Raw genomic sequence first — 24916 nt, forward strand, 5'->3', positions numbered from 1 at the left:
CCTGACCTTTTGGGATGAACAGTTTGCTTCCTACAAATATTATTGGTTCGCTGTAAGAAAACCAAGCAACCACTCTTTTCCCTCATCTGATAGATGGTAAACCTGTCAGAAAACGTATCTGAGAGTCTTTTGCTGGGAACTTAATTCTGTATTTTAAGGCTGCTTTGTTATGCCAGGCCTCAAAAAATACAAAAACAAGTGCTTCCAAGTTCTTCAAGTACCACTTGAAGTTGCCTTTATGACAATGCAGAAACCACTCCAGCACCTGCCAGCGCCCAGTACTGCCATGCTGCAGTGCACAACAGTCTGAAAGAGGAAACAAAGAAATGGCCAGCCTCTGGAATGCTCAGAAGCCAAGCAGAACACACCTTAGTGTATCCCTGATCTTAACAGGGACATCACTTTCTAAAGCATTAAATGTTATCTGCTCCGAGATGGTAACTCATATTCTTGTCCAGATACCAGCTTAACATTTGGCAACAAATGCTACCACCGTGTCTGAGCACGGAAACAACTGAATTGGATTCACCTCTATTTCAGAGCTCGTAATAATACACATTAACTTTCTTGAACACATTTTTTCTTTAATGCAGTAAGCATAAAGTCTCATCAGAAATTTGGGGAAGAAACCTTGGATATTGAGGATAAATGGCTCCAATTAGTTCTAGAGTCAAATTTCTAAGCAAGAAAAGCAATCAGTGTCACAACATATTCACCATTGTTGTTGCTTTCCTTTTTTCTACTAATGTAATTAAAATCTTGAATTTACACACACTATGATTAAGTAGGGCATGTAAGCATCTGACTACTCCACTATCCTTATCTTGAAAGAAGTAGAATTTATAATACCTTTCCTGAACATAGGTACAGGCACTTCCCATCCTTTGAGGAGAGTCTGAGGACATCCGAATCGTCTACTCAAGAGAAGAGGAGGCTGAGAGACAACTTCATTGCCCTCCACAGCTCCTAAAGGTGAGAAATGGAGATGCCAACCTCTTCTTCCCATTATCCAATGATAAACAAGCAGAAGCAGAGCTCCCCTGTGTCAGTGGAGTCAGACTGGACATTGAGAAGAATCTAACTGCCATGAGGATGGTCAGACAAGTGAAACACGTTTCGTAGTGAGGTGGTTGATCCCTTAAGCTGCTATTCAAGAGACATTTCAAGAAGGGAACAGGCTAAAGGACAGAGCTTTTTTTTTTTTTTAAATGGGGTTCTGTTTTATACTCTGATCTTCTTTGTTGTCATGTAATTTTAGATCATATTACTAAGGCAATCTGAACATATTTGCACTTAAACAAGTGCAACACTTACAGTGAAATTTCATCAAATACAAGTCAAAATACAAGACACACACCTTCTTGTACTTCTAATGCCAGGCTATTGAATACTGTGGGTAGGAGGCAGGCATTCATACCCTTAGACTAGAATGACACAATATCAATGGTCTTGCTTCTGCTTGCAGTAATTCAGAAACCTTACTGGAGTCTTGATATGATTTTTACTCCCAAGACTGTTCAGTGCCGCTATCCTAACTACTGAGTCTCAAGCAGTACTCCTGAGCTGTGGAAGTATTGCTGCATTCTCATCCAAGGAGCAGCCATTTGACACCAGGAATTCAGTTTCTGTAAAGACTGCAGTGAAAACCATTAATGACCAGGAAGAACTCAGCTACCCCAAGAATGGATTTCAGGAGAGGCATTCAGCAAGCAGAACATAAGCACTAGCAAATATTCACATCTTCATACAAAAGAAAGCAGTTTACAATAACCTTTGCATTTCCTTTGCTTGCAGTCTGCAGTCACAGCACACTTTATTTATGGTTGTCCTGAAATAAATACTGCACCATCAGCCGTCTTTCGGTGCTGCACAAGAAAAGGAATGCTATTAAATATTTACCATAAATCTCTCATAGCTTTGCCACTGATACTTTCAATTTCACTACTAAAAAGGATTACTTAGCTCTTGATTTGCCAGCAAAAGGCAGTCAGTTGTGACTGCCTGAATATAAATTGTATTCTAACATTGACTTGCCCAGGAAGGGGGGGGCTGTGTCAATGCATATGGGGCAGAGAAGGCCTGCACCTTTCCTGCTCCTTTACAGCAATTCACGGTGACACCAAAGCAGGCATCTTAGAGTGTCACAGGAATGCCTATGCCAGCAGAATGAGGCATGCTCATGTTACAGCATTTTCCAAAACTAAGTCAGTACATTTGGTGAATCCTTTCCAAGGAGGCTGATCAGATTCCTTGACTTAAGATCAAATGAATACTGTGGATGCTCCAGTGAAACGTGTTGACAAATAATACCGTACTCCTGCATTGTACTTAATGTGAATTTTAAAAAGAATCTCATTAATTAAAAATAGATTTCACATGCATTTCATATTTCACCTGTGAACTGAATGCATCAGGCCAAGTCTCTGTGGGACAGCCAGCTAGTTGAAGATGAACTTTGACTGGCCTGGGACTAAAATGCCTGAGGGCAGCTGTGCAGCTCAAGTGACCGAACAGAAACAGATACTGTAAAATGACTGAGAACTAATCTCCGGTAAGGCACAAAAAGATGAGAAGCAGTTTCTTTTTCCACGGCAGTTCATTGCAGAGTATGATCACAGCCTCCCATAGCATTGTCTAGGAGCACAGGAAGCACACTGCAGGTTCTGGAAAGCTGAGCATCCAGAAATTGACAATGAGCACCTGGAAAATGCAGCATTTCATTGGAAGTCTGAGCTCTGACTGCCTGATCAAACCTCTGGCACAACTATCAAGATTTGGATTCAAGGAATTCCATGAGATGGACAAAATTATGTGAAGGTTCAGTGAAATTATAGCCTAGGTGACATAATAAGAAGCAAACTTAACAGCAGGTTTAGGGAAGTGATCAATAAGCACTTGTCATCTACAGCTTCCTGATGGTATAGCAAGATGTCTGCATGACAAAAGCAGGCCAGCTCCCCACACAAAGCACTCACTGAAGAGCTGTGTTAGTGTACAGTGAGCAGCGCAAATTGATGGTGCTTGAAGAAAAACTAAATTCCTTTAGTCAGAGAAGTGCAGACTCTTTGTTTAGAGTAGTAGGACAGTACAAATGAGCCTTCTCAATGCTTCCCTTCTGCTACATTTCTACATTTCATGCCTTGCAATTTAATATCCTGCACAAGTGCAGACTGTGTATATTTTTCTTGATAACCAAACAAAAAATATCCAGTTCTTCACCCTGAAAAAGAAACTCCAAGGGGAATTTAAATGTGATAATAAAAGTGAGTAGCAGCAAACACTATCTGAACTGTCAGGTCATAAACAACACTCAGGAAACTTTCACAGCCAGGATCAATAAAAGGAAAGGCCATCGCTCCTGAGAGCCAATAGCCATTAGACAAATAAAAAGCTTTTGGTCTCAGAGTGCTTAAGTCTAGATTTCAAGTTCCATAACATTATTCTTGGCATTACAGACTAAACAAGCAAGCTCACTTCGATTCCAGATCTGCAACAACAAAATCGAGCCACAGGTCCTCTGGTAAGGAAATCCGTGATCTTGAAAAACACTTAGTAGAGCCATGTGACACCTAGACATTAATGTCCAAGATCAATGAAATTTATGGCTTCAGTTATCCTATCACTACAGCTAATTGATAATATGTATATGCATCTTCCATTTGGAAGGATTCCATGTTTTCAGACTTTAATGCTCATCAGATAATTGAGTGTCCCCATCTCAACAATCTGTACAGAATGTAGATTTTTTTTGGCCGCTATTTCCCCTTTATGTGTTCAAATATTTTCCTTTCCTGCATTGAAGCTACACCTATTTTTTATCCAATCAAATGCAGAGGGGTCACTTTCACACTCACAGGTGCCAAACAATTAATAAAAACTCTCACTCTGGGGATGACAGATTCAAACCATGGGATCAGAACACTTAGGACAGCTGTTCCTTGAACAGTCATTCATATATTCACCAAACAGAAGCACGAGTTAACATGGGAGTAAGTAAAAGAAACATCCCTGTTGGACTTTTATCAGGAGCCTGAATGAATAAGGAATTACAATTGTATTCAGTGAGTTAAATTCAACAGACAGATTTATATAGCATACAAGCTATTTTGATATCTATAAAAACCCATACTACTTGACACAAGAATCACCACAGATTTTAGCAGTCCTCATATCTATACACTGGACACCTGAAATAAATCTAACAGGCAAAGACAAAACACATAGTCCTTAATCACAGATTTCAGAGGATTCCCTTAGGAATGTAAAGATTAAGTAATAACAACATACTTCTGGAGAGTGAGGCTCAGGTTGTAGCTGGCTGACTTGATCTTGTTCTGAGCCTCTAAGTGAGTCATGCTGTCAGTATTGACTCCATCAATGGCTACCACAAGGTCCCCTTGATTCATCTGTGATTGCGCTGCCTTGCTGCCAGGGGTGATCTGTATAGGAGAAGAAAAGAAAAGTCTTGTAAGTCATTCTGTGCATAGATTACTTCTACAGAACCCATCAAGAATTTTAATACAAAACTTGCCTCACCTATCACTATTGCTGAATTGGTTAATGTACAGGTACAACAGCAAAACTCATAGAAATTAAACAAATACACTTATTTCTGCAAAGGTCAAGGATATTGTTTACTTGTCATTATTTCCATTTTAAGGGAGTAATTATCATAATTCATTTTGGGGTGATATATAGAAACATTACTCAGAACTGGAGAACTAAGAAGCCACTATCCATTGCATGACTTCATTGTATTTTTCCTTCTTAAAGTCATTTTTCCCAAACTAATTCATTACACTGACCTGACAGAAAACAAATATGTGTGAGGGACCTTGGTCATGCTTTGTTTCTCTATAGTGAGCTTTATAGTGAGTTATTCTGCTCAACTTTAACCCACATACAACTAGACTTACATTACCAAGCCACCACTACGTATGGAAAGATGCTACTCCATATTTATAAAGATACAAATATAAGCTACAGAACTCTGCTATTATTTTTTAAGATACCTAATTCCCTAATTTCCTCACTTCAAAAAACAAACAAACATCCACCACCCCAAGAATAATGTAAAACGCCACAACCAAGCTTGCAGTTGACAACTCTTGTTCCTTCAGTATAATAGGCATAAACAACGTCTGTAAGGCAAAATCCCACGTCCAGGGTAAAACACATTGAGTTCTCTCAGTTTCTCTGACTCCTACTTTCACCAGTTCAAAAATCAGATGTTATGAATTAACACATATTACTAGCCATATCTTCATCTAAGTATAACAAGTATAACAATAGTAACAACCTGTGCTAGGTTCATTTGTACAACTCTGCTGTTCTAGTTCCCATTTTAGGACCTAGCACAGAACTGATGCCACTTACCCTCTAGAACTCAGGTAGTTCCAGTATCATAGACAGATGTGAGAATCTACACCAGACTAGCAAGTATGGATCCAGTTCATTGTATCATTCAGAATTATATCAGGAAAGAATTACTACTTCCCCCATTCTTCCCACTGGCTAATAATGATACTGCTTGTTTTATTACTTTTTACCCTGTAGCTTCACCTAGGAGGCATGCTTAAACTCTAAAAGTCTTATCTCTATGAAGTATCTATACCCAAATACAGAATCATACCTATTTTAGCTAGAAGATAACAGCCTACTCTGGAAAACGTTGCAGTGAACCCAGAGCGTACAGTTAGAGAGGACACTGAGAACCTTCAGGAATTGCTGGGGACAAAATACCAGCATACATATGGAGATAGAGGAGAGCCAGATCTGAAGTGCTAAGGCACTTTCAAGACTATGCCGTTCCCATTTTTAAAGATCCAGCAGAAAGGAATGGAATGCAAAGTGTTTATCTGTTAGCATGCTTCTTACTCTGAAAACTCAGCGCTCATCAACCCTTTATTTATTAAGTGGTTGCAGACTAATTAACGTTTTTGTGAAATCTTCAGGACTTATTTTCTAATTAAAATGCTCTTTTAAAATGTTTTTCAAATGAAGCATTAACATTAATGAAACCTCAGGATTAGAGCAAAAAACCAGATCTCTTTCTATATGTCATAAATTCTAGTTTACTGTCATCCCAGCTTTTCCTCTAAATAGAGCATTACAAAACTAACACTGAATATATAATGTCTATTTAAAACAGAGTTTTCATTTTGTCTGCTAATGCTTTTGTCTTAAAATCTAACTATGTAAAACCTAGACAGAGCTATTTCAGAAAGCATTTGTAATGGTCTAAACTCATTTGCTCTAAATAAAGGCAGTTTTCAGCTACCAAGTTCACAGTTAGGTATTTGCCCCAGACTCAAGGTGTAACTATAATACCTGTCAACCAATTAGAACAAAGTGAAACAATAATAAACACACACCAAAAGAAACCTGGATATCATTGACATTAAGACCTAATTTTAATTGCTTTTCTTAGCACCCCAAGCTCAAGAACAGACTTCATGTTGGAAAGTAAAGTCTATTTCTCATCTCTCAAAAGCACAAAAGCACTTGCTCAGTTTCCAACAATATAGGCATCTGACTTGCAATATCCCCAAGCATAAAACCTGTGGGCAGGGTAGTGATATCACATGTTTCTTTAAATACAGTACAGAGAATTATTATTATACTCTGCTGAGCAGAGCTCTATACTGGGTGAATATATAGCACAACAGTGACAGCCGCACCAAGAATTAAGGGTTCCAAGTAAGGACCACCTAGCAGAAGTTCAGGGAGATTGAATACAAAGTGCAGCTGCAGCACCACCTTGAGAGCAAGATGCATTTCCTTGCAAAGCTCCTCAGCTCCACACCAAAGGGGAAGAAAAGGGATCAGGCAACATTTCAACAGCTGAGTGTTAAAATACTACCCGAGAATGCCTGTATAAACAGATAGATGAACACAGCTTCCCTACCACAACGAATTCCTAATTTACAAACAGACAAATACATACAGATGCCACCCCCAAGTGAGAAGGTGCTAATACAGCAGCTTGCAGCGTTAGTCAGGGCCTCTTTTCCTAGGACTTCAACTACATTTGCCCTCTTCCTGACTCTGGCCCTCAAATCAACACATTCCACCTTCCTATTTTTATTTAAGAAAAGGTCTCACTAGCACTAGAAATATGCTAAAGACTGGAAATTAATATCCTCTTCACCTCTGGATATGAACAAAAAAAGAAAATAGATCAAGAAACATTCAATTCCACAGTTCAGCTGAAATTCAGAGACAGGACATAAGCTTTCAGCTACAGCAACTGTAACAGATTTCTACAAGAAAAGGACTGGACAGACACTAAGGATCACTAGAAAATGAAGCCTGCAGAAAACAGCATTTAGTCTCCCTCTTCTTACCACTGTTTTATATAGATGCTTCCAGCAAACCTTCACAGGCTTCTCCAGCACCGAGGCTCACAGTGCCTGAGAGGGGCAGGTGAACCACCTTGTTCTACATGTAAAACCATGACCCACTGAAAGGAGGAAACACTGAAAACCCAATGAGGAGCAGTTAACAGTGAAGTGATGAGCACCCAAATGAATCCAACTAGCTATCTCTAGACTGTAGACATCTCTTCCTTTCCCATCTTCATGGTGTAAAAGTTAACAGAGGAATTTTGTTTTGTTTCTCAAATGATTAAGTTCCCACCTTTTTCCCTATAATAAATATCTAACAAATCCTAAGGGAAAAAAACAATGGCTTCCTTACAAAACAGAAGACAATTCTGTGCAAGAAGTGACAGCGGAAAAAAAATACACTGAAGTAATTTTTCAGACACATGGACAATTTCAGCTTACACATTGCCAGAAGGCATGAGACAGAAGAAACAGCATAGATAACTAATCCCACACAGTAAGCATCCCACTACCTTTGATGATTGCTTTTATTCTTTTCAAGGTCAAATGAGAGAGCTGAATATGACTGATTAATTGTAGAGAGGACCATAAAAAGGTGGAAAAATCAAAGCCCCTGCACATATGAATGTTCAATATGGATGGAACATATCTCCTACAAGTTCAGCCTGGAGAAGAGAAGGCTCTGAGGTGACCTGAGAGTGGCCTTTCAATATCTGAAGTGGAGCTACAGGATAGGAAGAGACAGACTCTTTAGCAGCATCTATTGTGATAGAACAAGGGGAAATGGTATCAAGCCCCAAGAGGCTAGGCCTGGGTTAGGTATAAGGAAAAAGTCTTTTACAGGGAGGATAGTGAGGCAATGTAACAGGCTGTTTAGAGATATCATTGATGTCCCATCCCTGGAGACTTTCAAGGGAAAGCTCAATAAGACCCTGGGCAACCTGATCTCGCTGTGATGTCTCAGTTCATTGCAGGGGAGTTGAACTGGATGGCCCTCAGAAGTCCCTACCAGTTCTAAGGATTTCATGACCTGGCCCCGGGATACTTATCTAGCTGTGGATGTCCCTGTTTGCTGCAGTGAAGCTGGGCTAAATGGAATCATAGAATCATGAAGGTTGGAAAAGACCTCTAAGATTATCCAGTCCAACTGTCCACCTATCACTAATGTTTCTCAGTGAACCATGTCCCTCTGTACAACATATAAACATTTCTTGAGCATATCCAGGCTCAGGGACACTACCATTTCCCTAGGCAGCCTATTCTAGCACTCAGTCAGAGAATCGAAACTTCCTTACATCCAACCTCAATCTCCCCCATGCAACTTGAGGCCATTTCCTACAGTTCTATTGCTAGTAATGCAAGAGAAGAGGCCAACTCCCATCTCAAAGTGCAGGAGACAGCACTTAGTCTTGTTGAGCACCATCTCACTGGCCCCTGCCTAGTTACTCAGCCTGTCCAGGTCCATTTGTAGTGCCTCCCTACCCACGGGGAGACTGAAACTTTCTGCCACCTTGGTGTCATCAGCAAACTTGCTGAGGGTCCACTCAACACCCTCAACCAGGTCATCAATAAAGATACTGAACAGAACAGACCCCAGCACCGACCCCCAGGGAACACACTTGTGACCAGTCACCAGCTGGATTTAACTCAATTCATCACCATTCTTCTGGCCCAGCCATCCAGCCAGTTCTTTATCCAGCAAAGAGTGCATCCGTGCAAGCCATGGGCTGCCAGCTTTTCCAGGAGAATAGTGTGGGAGACAGCATCAAAGGCGTTGCTGAAGTCTGGATGACCTTTAAAGGTCCCTTCCAACTCTAAGGATTCTATGCTTCCACAATATCCTAGAGAAAATCTCCTTTTTGCAGCTACCATCTTTCCAAATTAAATGTCTTATTACTTTCCAATATACTATGAGGTTTCCTAATTGACATATGTTTAAAGACATATATATAATTAATAGGAGAACAAAACCCACCTTAAATGAACACTCAGGGGATCTGCTAAATACGCCATTGACATCTTGAAGAGTTTCTATTTATACTAGGCAAAGCTGAGTTGGCATGCAGCAGAGGCACACTGAAGTGGCCTCTCAGGCTATGTTTCATCTCCAGTTAGGAGGGAAGGTTACAATACACATGAGAACACCCAAAATAGTTTTAATCTACCTCTCTTGGATATCAGGAGCCACAGTATCAGAAGCACAAAGATTTTGTGGGTCATCCAGTCAAACACAGATCAGAACACTATGGTCAAATTCATACTGCAGCAGCAGAACTGCTATTAGCACTACAGCCATCCAGTCTACCTCAGCCTGGGGATACCACGGCACAGTAGAATAACAACTCCATAATCAACATTAAATATTTTCTTCCTGTTTAATACTACCACAAGGCTCCTCAAAGACCAAGAAAAAACACTCTTCTTTTCAAGATTAGTAGTCCAAGGTAGTAAAGTAAACCTAATGTAAATGCTTTTCAGCTGGGAAGTGAAAGGAAGCCCATAGGCATTATTTATGGGAAGAAAGCTTTGAGGGGAATATTTTGAGTCCTTGGTTAGAAGCAATTCCAGCTTTCTCTCCAGTCTCAACTTCACCTTATTTGGTTAAAATGTTCTCTGACTTCTAATTAAATAAGCAAATAAATGGAAATGGAAATGTTTTGGAGCTGAGCCTGTAAGAAGAATGACCAGCCTATGTACACCAAGTCTAAGGATGATAATCAAATGTGGATGGAGCTTTTTAAAGGATGTGTTGCCATAGCCAGAAGACTGCACAGTTCTCTAAATCTTGTACGGTATTAGCATTAGTAATCTCTATTTTCTCACGCTTCATCAAAAAACAGCTGTTGCACCCATTCAGCTTACTATCATCATCACATATTGCACCATGATTGCATGCTACTAACTTCTTCAGTACCAGTGTTCAATATACCTAACGCAAATTACATATGAGAATATATATATGGTACTGATGCTTCACCTTCTGGAGATTTCCACAGGACAACTCCCTGCAGCCAAGTTACACTAAGCTTTTAAGTGCTTGCAGGACCACAAGTGCCAGTATTTCTTTTTTTCCAAAGACTTCATTCTCCCTACCTCTCTTTTTTTCTATTTGAACTCAATTTAGGGCAATTTTGTAAGGTAAATGCTTATACAGACAAATCTCACTTATCAATAAACCCTTCAGATTTTCATAGCTTTCAGCTTCTTTCAATCAACATTCTGCATTTGGGTCTCCTGATATAAGCTATTCATCTCTTCTACCCATATAAGCATCAGTAAGAACTGAAAGGCTTTGTGTCTTCTCCTACTGGCCACTATGGTAAGATTTTCTTTTTAAGTTAGTTCTGCTTAAGGCCTTTCACTGGATATAACCAAGACCACAGCGCTTCATAATTTTGAAGAAGTACTGATCTGCTAAACAGCAATAAGGCCTCACTGAAAGGGCATCTGAGACAATACCATGTGCATTCATTTGACATCTAGCAGCTTGCAGCCGCTTCTGATATTAAACAGCTCAAAATAAAATAGCTTTTACTTTGAGCACATCCTGAGGCTGAAGAACAGTTTTTCATCTGTTAGCGACTCTTCTGCTCCTGAGGGTTTGTAACTTAGGGTGCTTTGATGCATGTTTACAGGTAACCATTCATTCCAAGTGTGTATGTATTGAGTTAATCCCAGGAGTTAATTCCTCCTCTGATCAAGTATTAGAAGCCAATTTGACATGCAAATAGCAGTCCAAACCCTCAATGAAAAACACTTAGTATTCAACTTCATGCTTTGCCTGCAAATGCAATAGAAGCAAAGAAAGGCACAAGAAAAGATGAAATGTAGTACATGTTCACAGTGACAGACATTGAATCAGAACTAAATTTGCAACAGCTGCATTAAGTATGTCACTATTCTCTCCTCAAGGTTTTAGAGGCTCTTCAACGCAAGCCTCTTCCAACTGGACTGCCCAGCACTATCAGAATCAGCTACCTATCAAACACTGTTGTTATTTTCAAGAATAAGTGTCTTGCACCTGTGGTATTCATCCATGCTCTGTGAGAGAAACAAAAGCATTTGCTTCAGAACTCCAGAATGAAAGCAACTTAAATTTTAAGTGAATAACAACAACAAACAAACAAATAAATAAATAACAGAAAGTAAGTTTCCCCCAAGGAATACAATACAGATTTCTTGTGCCACATGCTGTGCCCAACATCCTGCCAGGTATCCCAGCTGAGTCCTTGGAGAATAATGGAGATTTCAGAAAGAAAAGTTCTGAAGATTGAGGATGTTTACTTTACCCAACAAAATGTAATAGCTAAAGCTTTGGTCTAGCATTTCAATCAAGTAAAAATGCCAAAGATGTATTAATGTACTGCACTGCCTATAGCTAAAGGCTATTTCAGATTCAAAATAAAATTGTAAGAATATCATTTATTGAGAAACAGCACGTTGTTTAACCAGACTTGCAATAAAAAGTAGATTCAGTGACAATAGAAAACTACCTACTCGCTTTTCTCTTTTTCCCTATTCACATTCAAGCTTATAATGAAACTAAAGGCCAACTAAGATCTGAAAGAGTGGCTCCTAGATAATACAGGGTTAACAAGCTTTCTTCATTTCTGGCCTCAAAGAGACGTGCTACACAAAGTTCAACCCAGCCTTCCTCCCGCTAAGTACTTCTTTGTTGGCTCCCTTCCTTACCTGCATTATTTACTAGAAATTATTTTAGAAAGCACTACACAGAAGACAAAAACACATTCTAAAATGGCACAGAAAAATCTTCATTAAACTAAAATCTGTATTTTTTCTAAGCCAAAACACAATGAAAAGCACAACTGAAATTACAGGTAAAGCAAGAAAATGCAACGTCAAGAAGGGTGCACTAAAAGTTGCATCAAGACTGTGCATGTGCATAAGCTGACAAAGGAGCAGAAGCAGATCATTTTGAAAGAGCTTTAAGAAATTAGCTAGTTAATACTAGATTGCCTGTGGTGAATGGTTCTCTGACTAAACTGACCTGTGTTTGAAGATTCAAACACTGCCACTCACCTTCATCACTATCTTCTATTTTTGAGCCCAGAACTTGGGCATAAATGACTCAAAATTTCCCAAGCATGCAAGAAAAGATATTCAAAGGATATTTCCATCCCAGATAAAGGTAGGAAAATATGATCTCATGATTCCTAATTCAGCAGAGTGCATAGTTCAACCACACTCAATTATCTTTGGATAAGTGACTGGGTTTCTAATTTGCGGACAGATTTTTGTTTTAACTTCCAGTCTCTGGAGTTCTCAAAAATAGTAAAGCATTCTTACTTCACCATACCTTTCAGAAGCATATTCACAATATACATATATATTAAATATAACTACTTCCACAACAGGAAAAACAGAACCTTGGACTTATACTTTTTGCTGTGACAAGTAAGAAATGTTGACTCCTTGCCAGCAGTAATATAACTGTACTAGCTACTTCACAGCATTCATCTACCAACCTTTTAGAAGCCTAGAGAACCACTGTCTTGTAGATGAACTATTTTAGATGAATGTTTCACCACATTCTTCCTGGGTATTGCTCTTCTTTCCCATTTTACCTCATCTAGATATGGTATTCACCATTTAATGGTAGAAGCAGCAACAATTAAGGCTGCATTAAGCCTTACATTTTAATAGAATGCTCCAGGTAAAGCCTTAAAGCATGCCTTCTACATACGCTTCTCAGCTCTTACTCTTTCATATATTCCTACCTCTTTCATGTAATTAATCATACTTGGAAGGAAACTAATAGTAAGTAACAAAGATGTCTGCAAGATTTATTGTATGCTCAATGGTATAGAAGTTTAAGGTAAATCTCTGAAAAAGGATTAGGCATCCATCTAATGAATGTCCCTAGGTAATAAAGTTTAGATGCATAAGTAACATGAAAATCATATTTATTCTTTAGATACATTTTGTTAAGCTTTGTGTGGATTAATACACATCCATTCTTTAGTTTAAGATGCTCATTTATGCTTGATTTAGAGCATAGCACACTATAGATTACAAAGCTGTGCAACTTGCACATTGAAATTGTTCTGCAGATGTTTCACTTGCATATCAAAGCTTTTTTTTCCCCTCCATTCCTTTCTTGTAAACTGCAGACATTTTTCTCAGTAGCACTGGAATCAAAGGTCATAAGGAGCTACATACACAGTCACAGTGAGTTTCACAATACAGCATGTCCAAATTGGTAATTTTCCTCTCCTTGTCCAGGGTAAATATACCAATTATGACTATTTGCTTGCATACTCTGTACTAAAATACACGTTCACAGGGCATCTCTATTTACATACATGGAAAGAATGCATTCAAGTTAAGAATTTTAGTTAGCAATGCTTTCCTTAGCCACTTTAAACGCTGACTTCTGCAGTAGAGCACATTATAAGCTACTGGTTCTGGGGAGGCAGCAAAGTTTTCATTGGCCCAAGCAAATCTGAGTAAGTTTGAAGCAGACTGCCTAGGACCAATTTGTCTTTTCCTCCATCTAGTACAAAATGCATTACTAAACAATGAAATTTCTAGATGAAATTGTATATATACACGTACACATCACTTACTTTTATGGGTATGTTTCTGAAGACGACACAAGATTGATGTATTCCCTAAATTCAACATGCAAATGCCAGGTCCATCCAGATATCAGTTCTTCTCCATGTGGAGTTATATTCACAGTGAAGTTTAGCAGAGCTATACCCACACACAAACACGAACAAGATCTATATGTATTTCTGTTTTAATAAGTTGTCAGACTGTTGTTGGCCAAGATTCTCTAAGGCCTCGTAAATAGGGAGATAACTTGATGAGTGACTGGTTCATATCCTTCCTGATCATTTCCAATATTTTGTTTTTAATATCCTTTCTTCTCTTACAGTATCACACTCACTAACATTGCTCAGCCCCATGATTCATGCTTGCAGATAAATATTTACTAGCACATCAAGAACATGTCAACTACAATGGTAGCAGAAAGCACCTCTCAGTGAATATGCACTTAACAATAGGAGGCTTTTACTTCAAACATGAAGAAGCACTCATTAAAATTCATTAAAATTTTTCCAGCAATGTGAGCCTCATACCATATCTAGTGTAAGGTGGAACGATACAAAGATTGTAACAAAGCTGGTAATAGATATTCAAAAGGTTATTTATAAGGAAAAACTCACTGATATGTATGCCTTTGCTGGGAAATGCTAAAGCAATCTCCACCAGGGAGCAGTCTCCAAGAGATACTGCCTTAGTGGTGGTCAGCCCTTAAATGAGGTCTAGAGGAGATGGAGTAAAGCTCTACCCCTTCCAGGAGCACAGCTAAATTACTCTCACCTGTGCTCCCACAGCTGACCCAACATTCGCCTCAGCTGATTAATCAGAGGTTCAGGCTGTGATTAACAATTTCCCATACTTCTAGAAAATAACAATTCACGTTTTATGGAGATGCTGTACTTTTAGAGATATCCAAAGTCAGAACTAGAAAAAGACTCATAGTAACCCTTAGTTATCTTTATCTCTTATCTTAGTAATCTTTAGTCTTCTTCTGATCTCTAACTCTGCTGCTCTGTGAGAATATCACAAATGGAACTGTCAGAAAATCACCAATTTCATGCATAATTCTAGCACCTGTAGCAGCCCCCCTGAAAAGACACACAATGAGCACAGAAGTACTACAGACAATTGTGTATCGGATATGACTCCTGGGAGCTTCCTTTTTTAATTACATGTGGCTCTGTAAGGATGTGCAACATGATAATCCAGAGAAAAAGCACTGGGCTGTCAAGTTCAGCTTCTGCCAACTGCAACTCAGATATGATACAAAGTCATGCCTAACTTATGTAAAGACTGATAAGAAACCTGTGTGCTGCTTATGCTATGTCAGTGTGTAAAAAGAAAGTCTTGTATTAGTAGGTACACTGATAACCAGTGCTCAAAAGCCAAAAACAAAGAATATAAATCTGAAAGTCCAAATGTTCAGTGATTAAATCCTTCTTAAAAAAAAAAAAAAAAAAGCAAGGGAAAAAAAACACCAAAAACTGTTCTTAGATAAGCAGCTTTTGAAACAACATGACTACAAGTACCTTCCCCAAGTGAGGTGCAAATCAAGCTGTTGAAGTTTGTGAGTCAACAAGCTTCGTGCAGAAGTGAATTCCACTGAGCCTATTCCTCCTGTGAGCCCAGCCTGTTCGGAAGACTAGAAACCATCTCCTGGGATTTTAGTGTTCTTCTCATTTACTGCCATCATATCAGAAATAGAGCATAAACACACCAAAAACATTATAGTCCCAATTCTCCATTACTTAGACTGAACTTAATCTCCACACAGAAGCATTCCAGTCTCTCGGTTTAACTGATTTATAACACTACAAGTGACTTTGTAGCTACCTGAAAAAGGTTAATCAGGTGACAAATTCACCTTGGGTAAAATAGCAACTACATCCTCTTAGTATTTGGAAAACACACCTTTTATTTACAGTAGGATTCTAGCAGCTCTTCTATTCCCACATCAGTTTTAAAGTTAACATTTGCTGATTTCACAGTTATGAAGATAAAACTAAGAAGAGTAGACAGACTTGATACTTGAGCAGACTTAAGTTTTAAAATCATCAGTTGATTTGTACCAGGAGATTACTGAGGTTTGTTAAAAACAAAAGCACCCCATACTATAAGAGGCCCTTACTTACACACCCCTATTTCATGAAGGGTACTAATCCAAATTGTTACAAGGACTAAATGCTCATTAACTCTCCCTTAATGAGTTATGATAAATGATTTCAGGGTAGAGCTATACATTTTCCAAAGGGACTTTATCAGGGTTAGGCTGACAGAGCTTTAAGTGCATTAATATGCTCAGTACTACCCTGAAGTAGCCGAAACAGGTGCCAGAGCAGGTGCCACAAGTAGAACATAGATTTGCTTTGGCATTAGAACAGAGTATACAGCAAGTGCAGGATTGTTTTATGGATCTAGAAAACATATGCCACGAACTATTTGGGAAAGCAGAGCCTTTAGGGGTATAACATTAGACAAAGCTAAGCTGACAGGAAGAAGTCTGCCTCGTTACTGTAACAGCTGTTTGTAATTCATGACCATCAGGATATCTATTACCAAGGAAATATTTTGCTCTTCCAATGGAAAAACTTGCTGAACTGTTGGTGAAATTATGACTTAAGAAAGAGGGCTGCTCCAGAAGTAATGCCTCCTTTATTAAGCTGGCTCACAATGTCAGAGGCAGATGGTGATGGTAGGGCAGTAGAGGTGGAACCTTCCCACCAATATTATCTTACATGTTGTTGCCATGCAACAGATGGCAGCAGAGAGGCAGCGTCTGACATGGAAGTGCACAGGAAGCAAAGATGCGGAACTGAATACCTTTGTGCAGAAAAATGGCCCTTGCTGACACTTACTGAACATCTATGGAGTCCAAATAGTGGATAGCAAGGTGGTGGTTGGCATATTTCAGCAGTGGCAATAGCAATGTGAAAGATAAGCCACGTTCTGGAGAGCCAAAGATTTTATGAGTACAGCAAGAAGGCTCTTCAGTCTCCACACTGACCAAAGTGCACAGCTAATGGAGGTTACTACAGTGAAAAGTAACATTTTGTGGCCGAGAATTTGCTCTATCAGATGGTGTTACTGCAGGTATTGGAGTTTCCATAGAAGTAAGTTGGAGGCATTACTCAAGAGTAAGTAGCAACCTACATATTAAAGCACCGCTTAAGCTTTAAAGGATACAGTTCGGCCACTGAACTACAAAAACTATATTTGCAACTATTTAACAAAATGTAATACTATTTACATTGATGTCACATATTTCTTATGACATCTTTGTTCAAAAATTCCTCCTTTTTTCCCTCAACTCCTAATGTCATAGGAAACTAGTAGTCAGTAATAGTCCTAGTCACCAGTACATAATACAGCATAGACAGTGACGTGTTCTTACCAACAAAAGGATCTCTCTGAAACCATGGCTTTAGCTATTTCCAACTGATCAGTCAACTCAAGATGGAGATCAAAAGCAACTCCTCACTAGACATAGCTAACCTGTGACACTCATGCACTTACTGCATCCACAAGCTTGCGTGTGCTCCTCCGCTTCCCATGTGCATTTGGAAACTGTTATTATGACCACGATTCATGCAAAGTTTGTCCTATAAGAAATTCTGTGTATCTCCTAATGATGTTAGGCTTTGAAGAGGTTATTCTACAAAGGCTTTGGTGATCCCCTTCCTGATAGCTGAGCAACAACACAACTCTGTCAAGTTTTCACTTTCACAAATCATTTCTGACCTTTCTTGGCCCAACTGCAAAATTAATGCCTTATATCTGAATTAAAGTCACGGATAGCTTGGAAAATAAAGAAACATCTAACCAGTCTGCTTGACAGCCAGCCTATAGACATGAGGTATGCCAAAACTGTAGCTAAAATTGAATACATGTGGAAAATAATTATCCTAAATGCCACCAGGAAAACAGCCTAGCACTTCCTACACATTTCCTAGATTAACCTTAAGAAGCATGCAGTCAAAACCTAAAGCCCTGCTCTTAGATTAACAACTTTCAAGCTAGATATTCAGATAAATAAAAGCACAGTCCATGGTGCTCAGTTTCCTTAATGAAGCTGGCTTGGTTTATACCAGGTAAAAATTTTCTTATCTTAAGGAACATAGCATTACTCACAGAAAAAATAATAGTTACGCATCAAATGATTTTCTTTCCAACCTCCTTTCCACACAAGTGAATGAGAACAGAAGCGTTAGCCTTTAAGTGTCAAGGCTCTTTACAAATCTATTTTCCCTGTAACTTCATAGAACTAGTGGTATTATACCAGGAATAAATCCGTCCCAGTATCTTCAGTTACTCTATTTGGAAAGCAGTCATTTGCCTGACCTTCAGTGCATTGCTAAAAACAGAGTTTGTCTGTCATCAAGAGCCAGTGAGATTTCAGATAAAACAGAAGTCACGGCTCTTGCAGTGACATTCCAGGAGCGTCCATTAAAGGCTTGCCAACAATAGCATCTCTCTCACTCTGATAGAAGTATGCAAGTATGGACTAAAAGAAAGAATAAAGAGATCAGACATTTGAAATTGAGCTCATCACAAAGACTTGCTAAAAGATCAGTGAAACCAAAAGGATTTTTTAATTACATTCAAGCAAAAACTTCGTGCCTTAAGGAACTTTGGTTCTTTAAGGACTCAATTTCTAAAACCATTGTTAAACAGTACACATCTGCCCCTTCCTACCTCCTATAAAAGTCATGAAAGTGGAATATCACCAACACAACAACTTATTTGAAATAACACACTGAACTGAAAATATTTGTTCTAAGCCCCAGCATCAGCAGTGTAAGCGCTGAAATAGAAGCTGAACAATTTATTCTTCAAGCTTCCAGCTTCTGTGTTTGAAAACTGATGATACCTGTGTTCATTAGAACACAGTTGTTACAGTAAAGAATTGTAACAGAACAGTAGGTGCCTGGCCAGCTTCCTTCATTATGGTCCTACACCATCAGGCTTACAGTCCTGCCTCCTCTTCCAGACCAGAGCCTATGTTTTCTCTTGACATAACTCAGCCCAAACTGAAACTTCAAAACACTCTCTCAGTCCTAGCAGGACTTTGCAGAATGCTCAGAAGGCAAATGATACATAAAGCAAAAATCTAAGTCCACCGATACAAACACGTTGCTTGGAACATCGTAATCTTGAAATAAGCTTATATTTCCAATATTTGTGCTCTTTGTCTGATCTTAGTGCTACTTTATCCCCCAGCTAAAGAACACAATCATGTTTATGGAAAGATCAAATGAGAACCATAATCCAAGCCTAAGCAAAGGTTAATATTAATACTGAGAATGGTAACAGTGCTACTTACTTGCAATACAAATTAACCCAATTTACAAAAGAAATACACAGCTGAACCAAAGGCTATTTATTCATTTGTCCACATCAGTGCCTGCTCTGACAAGTGCTGCTGAAAACACTGATCATTTTGGACAGGCTGTAGAATTTGATCCAATGGACAGCAGAACAATTGTCTAGCTAGACAAAGAAGACAAACACTAGAGAAAAAAAACAAACTACTGGAATTAAGAGAAAAAAAAACAAGTCTTGTGTTGAAGAACTCTAAAGGAATTAAATGAAATAAAAAGCATAAACACCCCATCAGCTCAGACTAGATTTTTACTTACTCCGGTAGCAAAGAAAAATAGATTGAACAAAATAAATGGAGCAGTGCAGCTCTGCTGAGAAGAACTTGGGTGTTCTAGCAGATGTAAAATGTAAGATGAGCAAGCAGTGCAAACTGGCAGCTCAGAAGACCAACAGTATCCTGGGCTGCATCAGAAGAGGCCACATAGATGATCAGACCACTGGAGCACCTCTCCTATGAAGACAAGCTGAAGGACCTGGGCCTAATCAGCCTGGAGAAGGAAAGACTGTGAGGAGGCCTCACTGTAGCCTTCCAACATTTGAGGGGGGAGCTTATAAACAGAAGGGAAATCATCTGTTTTACATGGGTAAATAGCAAAAGGAAAAGGCTTTAAACCAAAAGAGGGGAGAATTTGATTAGATTAAATGTCAGGAAAAATTTTCCACCAAGAGGGTGGTGAGATGCTACAAGTGCACATCAGAGAGGTTACTGATGCTCCATTCCTGGAGACGTTTCAGGCCAGGTTGAATGGGACCCTTGGCAGTCTGGTCTAGTGCTTGACTTAGCGGTTGGCAACCCAGCCTGCAGCATGGAAATAGAAACTGAATGATCTTTGAGGTACCTTCCAAATGGTTCTATGAATCAAATGACAGAGGAAAACTTGTGTACCTATATATGTATATACACACACACACGTATCAGGGGGATCTCTTCAACATGCATGAGAGATGTTTCTTTGGTCACTTAAACACAAAGACAAATCAAAGATCACATTTGGTATATATTCAGGAGACAATACAGGAATTACATTTCTTGAGTACCCACCAGAAATTTGAAAATAAACAGCTACAAGTACACAAAGGACATGGCACAATCTGCCACTAAGTGCTATGTTTGCTTACCAATATACTATGATTTAATTTCCTCCCCTCCTTTTTGATTTTAAATTATTTTTAATCCAAAATAAAGATAGGGATGTGGAATGTTTAATACAACAGTGTCACCAAAATAAATGCAAGTATTTAAATAAATACCAGGAAATGATGAGATGCACCAGCTCTTATATAGTGACTCAGAGTTCAGCCAGAACAATCCTAGTTTGTGATACATCAAGAAATAATTATTACTGATTATCACATCAACGTTACTATAGTATCAACAGGAAGATGTGAATAGCTTCAGAATATGACATGTACTCTCTTCTAGTTACAGGGTTTCCATGGGAAGGATCAGCATCTTGCACTGTACTTACAAAAAGTAATACTGTAAAGGAATGTCCTGCCTACTTTCGAGGTTGTCTTTAGGACACATGAACTACAGGGAATCATGGGTGGAGTGTATGAAAGATCTTATTGCAGCTGCTTATGCTGCACCTGTTCAAGAGATAAATAAAGCGGCTAAGTTCTAGTTTTGGATTCACTCGCTTCTAGTCCCTTGATGCGGAAAGAAATGAAATACCACCTCCTCATCTTGTCAATCATACTGAAAACATGTCTTCAATTCTGTGGAAGTGATAAACTCCCCTCCTCACTCCCCCAAATGTTCCCACAAGCTGGGATAAGCTCTACAATTCACATGCCCTGGAAAAATACCTATCGCTCTTTGTTTCATATTCCTCCATTCAGCCATCTTGTTGGTGTGGATAACCAATTCTAAGACTCCTTCCCATATTTTGCTAAGAAGGCTATTAGAATTAAGTCTATGAAAATGGTCCAAAATTAAAACTGGATTAATTTCAACTCTCTCAAGCTTAGTTCTATACCTCCTCCATTGTTTACCTCTGCATTCTGCAGAGTGAGGAAGCCAAGCTCTGCAAAACAGGCTAGCAGACTATTTGCTATAGCAAGGCATGTAATCAGTGAAACAGGAAAACCCACAGCTACACACACGGTTATGAACCTCCCTCAGTTAACTCCCATTAGCCTGCTTCTTGTACTATTACATCCTACACATTCTTTTCATATTTCCCATTGCTCTTTTACAAGAGGTTATAACACATAGTGGAAGGATCAGTAACTTTCACTTTCCAACAGCAATATTCATTTTGCTCTTTCCATCCGTGCACTAAATTTGAGCATCACAATGCTCTAAGGAAAGGAAGGATGACATATAAGAGAGAATGGGTGGGGCAGAGCAAGGCATGACAGGAAGGGAAGGCAACCCACTACAGCATTCCAAGCACAGACAGTCAGGAGACAGCAGAGCACCGTCCCACATGAAGCAAGGATGAGTGCCAAAAGACAACTCTGGGACTCCCCCACATGACCACAGCAATTCCAGTACCTGTCCTTGCAGTCAGCTGCTACAACTAAGGCATAGAATTCCAAATCATGTGATATTCCTTCCCTCAAAGACAGACAGTACATTTGCTATTCTTTGGAAATGAAACAGCCCAACACGGGACCCAATGGTCTGTTCATCCTTTCTGTACAGGGGCTTACCTCCAAGCGCCCATCTTGAACCACCAAGAACTATACAACACACAGAGTTAATTTTAATTTACACTCAGAGGCAGCAGTATGAAGAACCTTCTAAACAGGTGAGCAATTTTAACAGCAGGTCCAGAGCATAGTTGTACCTTGCAACACCTAACAAAAAAAGTTAAGGCAGTAGGAAGACCATTATTTCCTAGATTAACTTAGCCAACTCTAGTGACATGGAACATCTTGTTTTGGGTATTCATTTTTTAAACACCTGCCATAGCACTAGCTGCCCTTGGCCGTTTTTGAACTAGCTATAACTAGGTAAGGAGAGAACACTGACATTCTCAAATAGAGCATAGTCCCAGCGATCAAGAAAAGGCAGACCAAATTCACCCTAATACCAGAGCATTCCGATTTGGCACTAAGTACCAGAATCTGGGGTTACATGTAGTATTTTTGGAGTTTTGGATGCTATGTCCCATTCCAGAAGCTTGAGGTAAACGCAGCATTCGTTCCAAATCAAATAGCTTCCTAAGTTACAGGATGCTTTAAATATAGCATGAGAGTCCCACAGAGGCTTCTGAAGAGCACACATACCACCTCCTAACCAGGTAAAGCTATTACTATAGCATATTAATGTTATTTTTCTTCAAGCCACAAAGACTGATTGTCACTAACACTGTCTTTAAACCATAAAGTCAAAAATTGCCTACAGAGTGCACTCTTTGAGTTGAATACCTTTAGTGAGAACAACTACTTATGCCTTTAGCTACACGACTAACCGAGAGCAGCAAGTGAGGGAGCCAAAATAGCCCAGGCAGCTGGAATTTGGGCTCTAAGCAAGGAAAGGGAAGAGACAGGGTGCCTGCACATGAAAGGCTGTTATTCCTAATCCTCAGCTGCCATCGCTACAAATCAAGTGTATTTAGAAGGATTTTGGGGAAAGGTTAAAACCTATATTCATAGTGTCCAGGCACTGAACACCTGTGGCATGGATAATCAAAACACCAACTACATATGCGAGAGGTGCAGAAAGAAACTCTACCCAACCCACAGGATTTGCATGCCTTGAAGACATTTGATCCATAGCGCCTTCCTAAAAGAAGAGCAGGTTCTCATTGACTTTCTGGAAAAATGGCTGCTAGCCACTGCTAACAATAAGAGTCACCTTGTAGTAAGCATGCTGAAGATGTCAGATGGAGACAGTCATTAGCCAGAAAGTAACTATTTTCATAATACAGAAACGGGGCATTGACAGAAAATGAATGGAGAAGTTACTGAGAGCTAATTGCTCTCAGTTCCTGGAAGGGCTCCAGAATAATGTAGGAAAAGCTTTGTATTGGGAAGGGGGGGGGGGGGGGAATATATAGTATACACATGTATACATGTGTGTGTACACATTTTATATATATATATATATAATGTATACACACATGTTCCATCAACCTATTATTTATTAAATATTTAGAGCTCTTCATAGCTCTTTCCATAGGATATCTAACAGTAAGACTAAGCCTTCAGGGCCAGTTTCATAATGACAGCTCATATAATCAAACTGTTAATTCATTTAGCTGCTCTCATAACTTAAGGAACTAAATAACACACTTTTTTTCCATCATCTATACAGAACACTTTGACAAGTGATACCTGTTTACTTTCAGTTAAGCCATAACACTTAAAGTATGGGTCAAAACAATGTGACTGAACAGCACATTTGTTGACATTCATTTTCTCACTCTGTGCTGGCAAAAATTCAATTACTCAAGAAATGCCATTTACTAATCATTATAGCATACTTTTGCAACACTCAGATTTAAGATATTAGACAGTTGCAACAAAAAGCCTATTCTGAAGTTCCCTTCATCCAACTTCTTCATTAAGACTAACTACAATAGTACTAGAAGAAACAGCCCTTTCAGACGCTATACAATTCACCCTTTTCATTATTCATTTTAAAGCTCACACAGCTGACACCGTCAGACACTGCTTAAATTTATTTCCATAAAACTTGCAAGTATCTATTTTTATCATCTTGGTAGTTCTCCTCCTTCCTCACTATCTCTCAATAGGGATTAATAACTTAACTGTACACTGAGCAGCAAGTTCGTACTGCAACAAAACCCAGTGAACAAAGAGCAGAATCTAATTTCATTGGACAGCTTTTAATAATTATACAATTATGGCACCTCAGATACTTCTCTACAGAAACTTCTAGTTACACACAAAACAAATCAACTACACCCAATAGTGGGTTGGAGCTAGCAGGAGACAATCAGTGCTAGATCATAATTGAAGACTATCCCATTTGATACACTATTTTAGTACTCTGAGTACTACTAAAAACATGTTTTCTTCTGAAATCTACTTCTTATAACTGTAAAGTAATCTTCTGACACTGCTAATGACACAACCAGAGTGACCAGTTGAGAACTGCTATTGCTGTTACAAAAAAAAATTAGTGCTAACATATTGGTAGAGCAAAGTATAATGCATTCAGTAGCTTTAAACAAAGGATTTAATAGTTCTCTCCTGCTACATTTACTGGTTCTAAAGCATCCACAAAATTATCTTTATTAATAATTGATTAAATCTGACAACTACTTGAAATACTGCATCAACTGTATTCTCAACTGAATACTAAGTCAAAGATTGAGGGATTAATCAGTGTCATTTCCTGTCGCCAAGAAACACTTAACATAAAGAAGAACAGAACTCATTTGAGCTGAGGACTTCTTTCCTGAGGTTGAGAAATCTCTTCCTTTTTCATAAAGACAAAATAATCATTATTATCTCATTCTCAAACTTCTCAATTTCCTCCCAACTTTTGGGCCCAAGTTCCTCATCCCATTTAACACTATTCCTTCCTATTAAAGAGAAAGATTATATTCATCTGTCTTTGAGGTACAAGGTGCAATGTCGCCATAGAGTGCTTTCATATTATGTCAGAATAGACAGAGCAGCAGGTTTTATTACGTAACATC

The 24916-nt window shown here is 38.9% G+C and overlaps 1 protein-coding gene across 23 annotated transcripts in view; it reads right to left on the minus strand.

Moving 5' to 3' along the window:
* The window catches only part of LDB3 (LIM domain binding 3), a 104379-nt gene that overhangs the window by 69673 nt on the left and 9790 nt on the right, over positions 1 to 24916 (minus strand). For all 23 annotated transcript variants that reach the window (XR_014948491.1, XM_085553907.1, XM_085553903.1 and 20 more), the window contains exon 3: positions 4288 to 4439. Coding sequence is in view for 22 of the 23 variants with exons in the window: in XM_085553907.1 (XP_085410033.1) it covers positions 4288 to 4439 (152 nt within the window). In the remaining variant the exon portion in view is untranslated. The remainder of the gene's footprint in view (positions 1 to 4287; positions 4440 to 24916) is intronic.

The sequence above is a fragment of the Coturnix japonica genome, chromosome 8, assembly GCF_054131305.1.
Source record: "Coturnix japonica strain WE chromosome 8, WE-NBRP24, whole genome shotgun sequence".
NCBI lineage: Eukaryota > Metazoa > Chordata > Aves > Galliformes > Phasianidae > Coturnix > Coturnix japonica.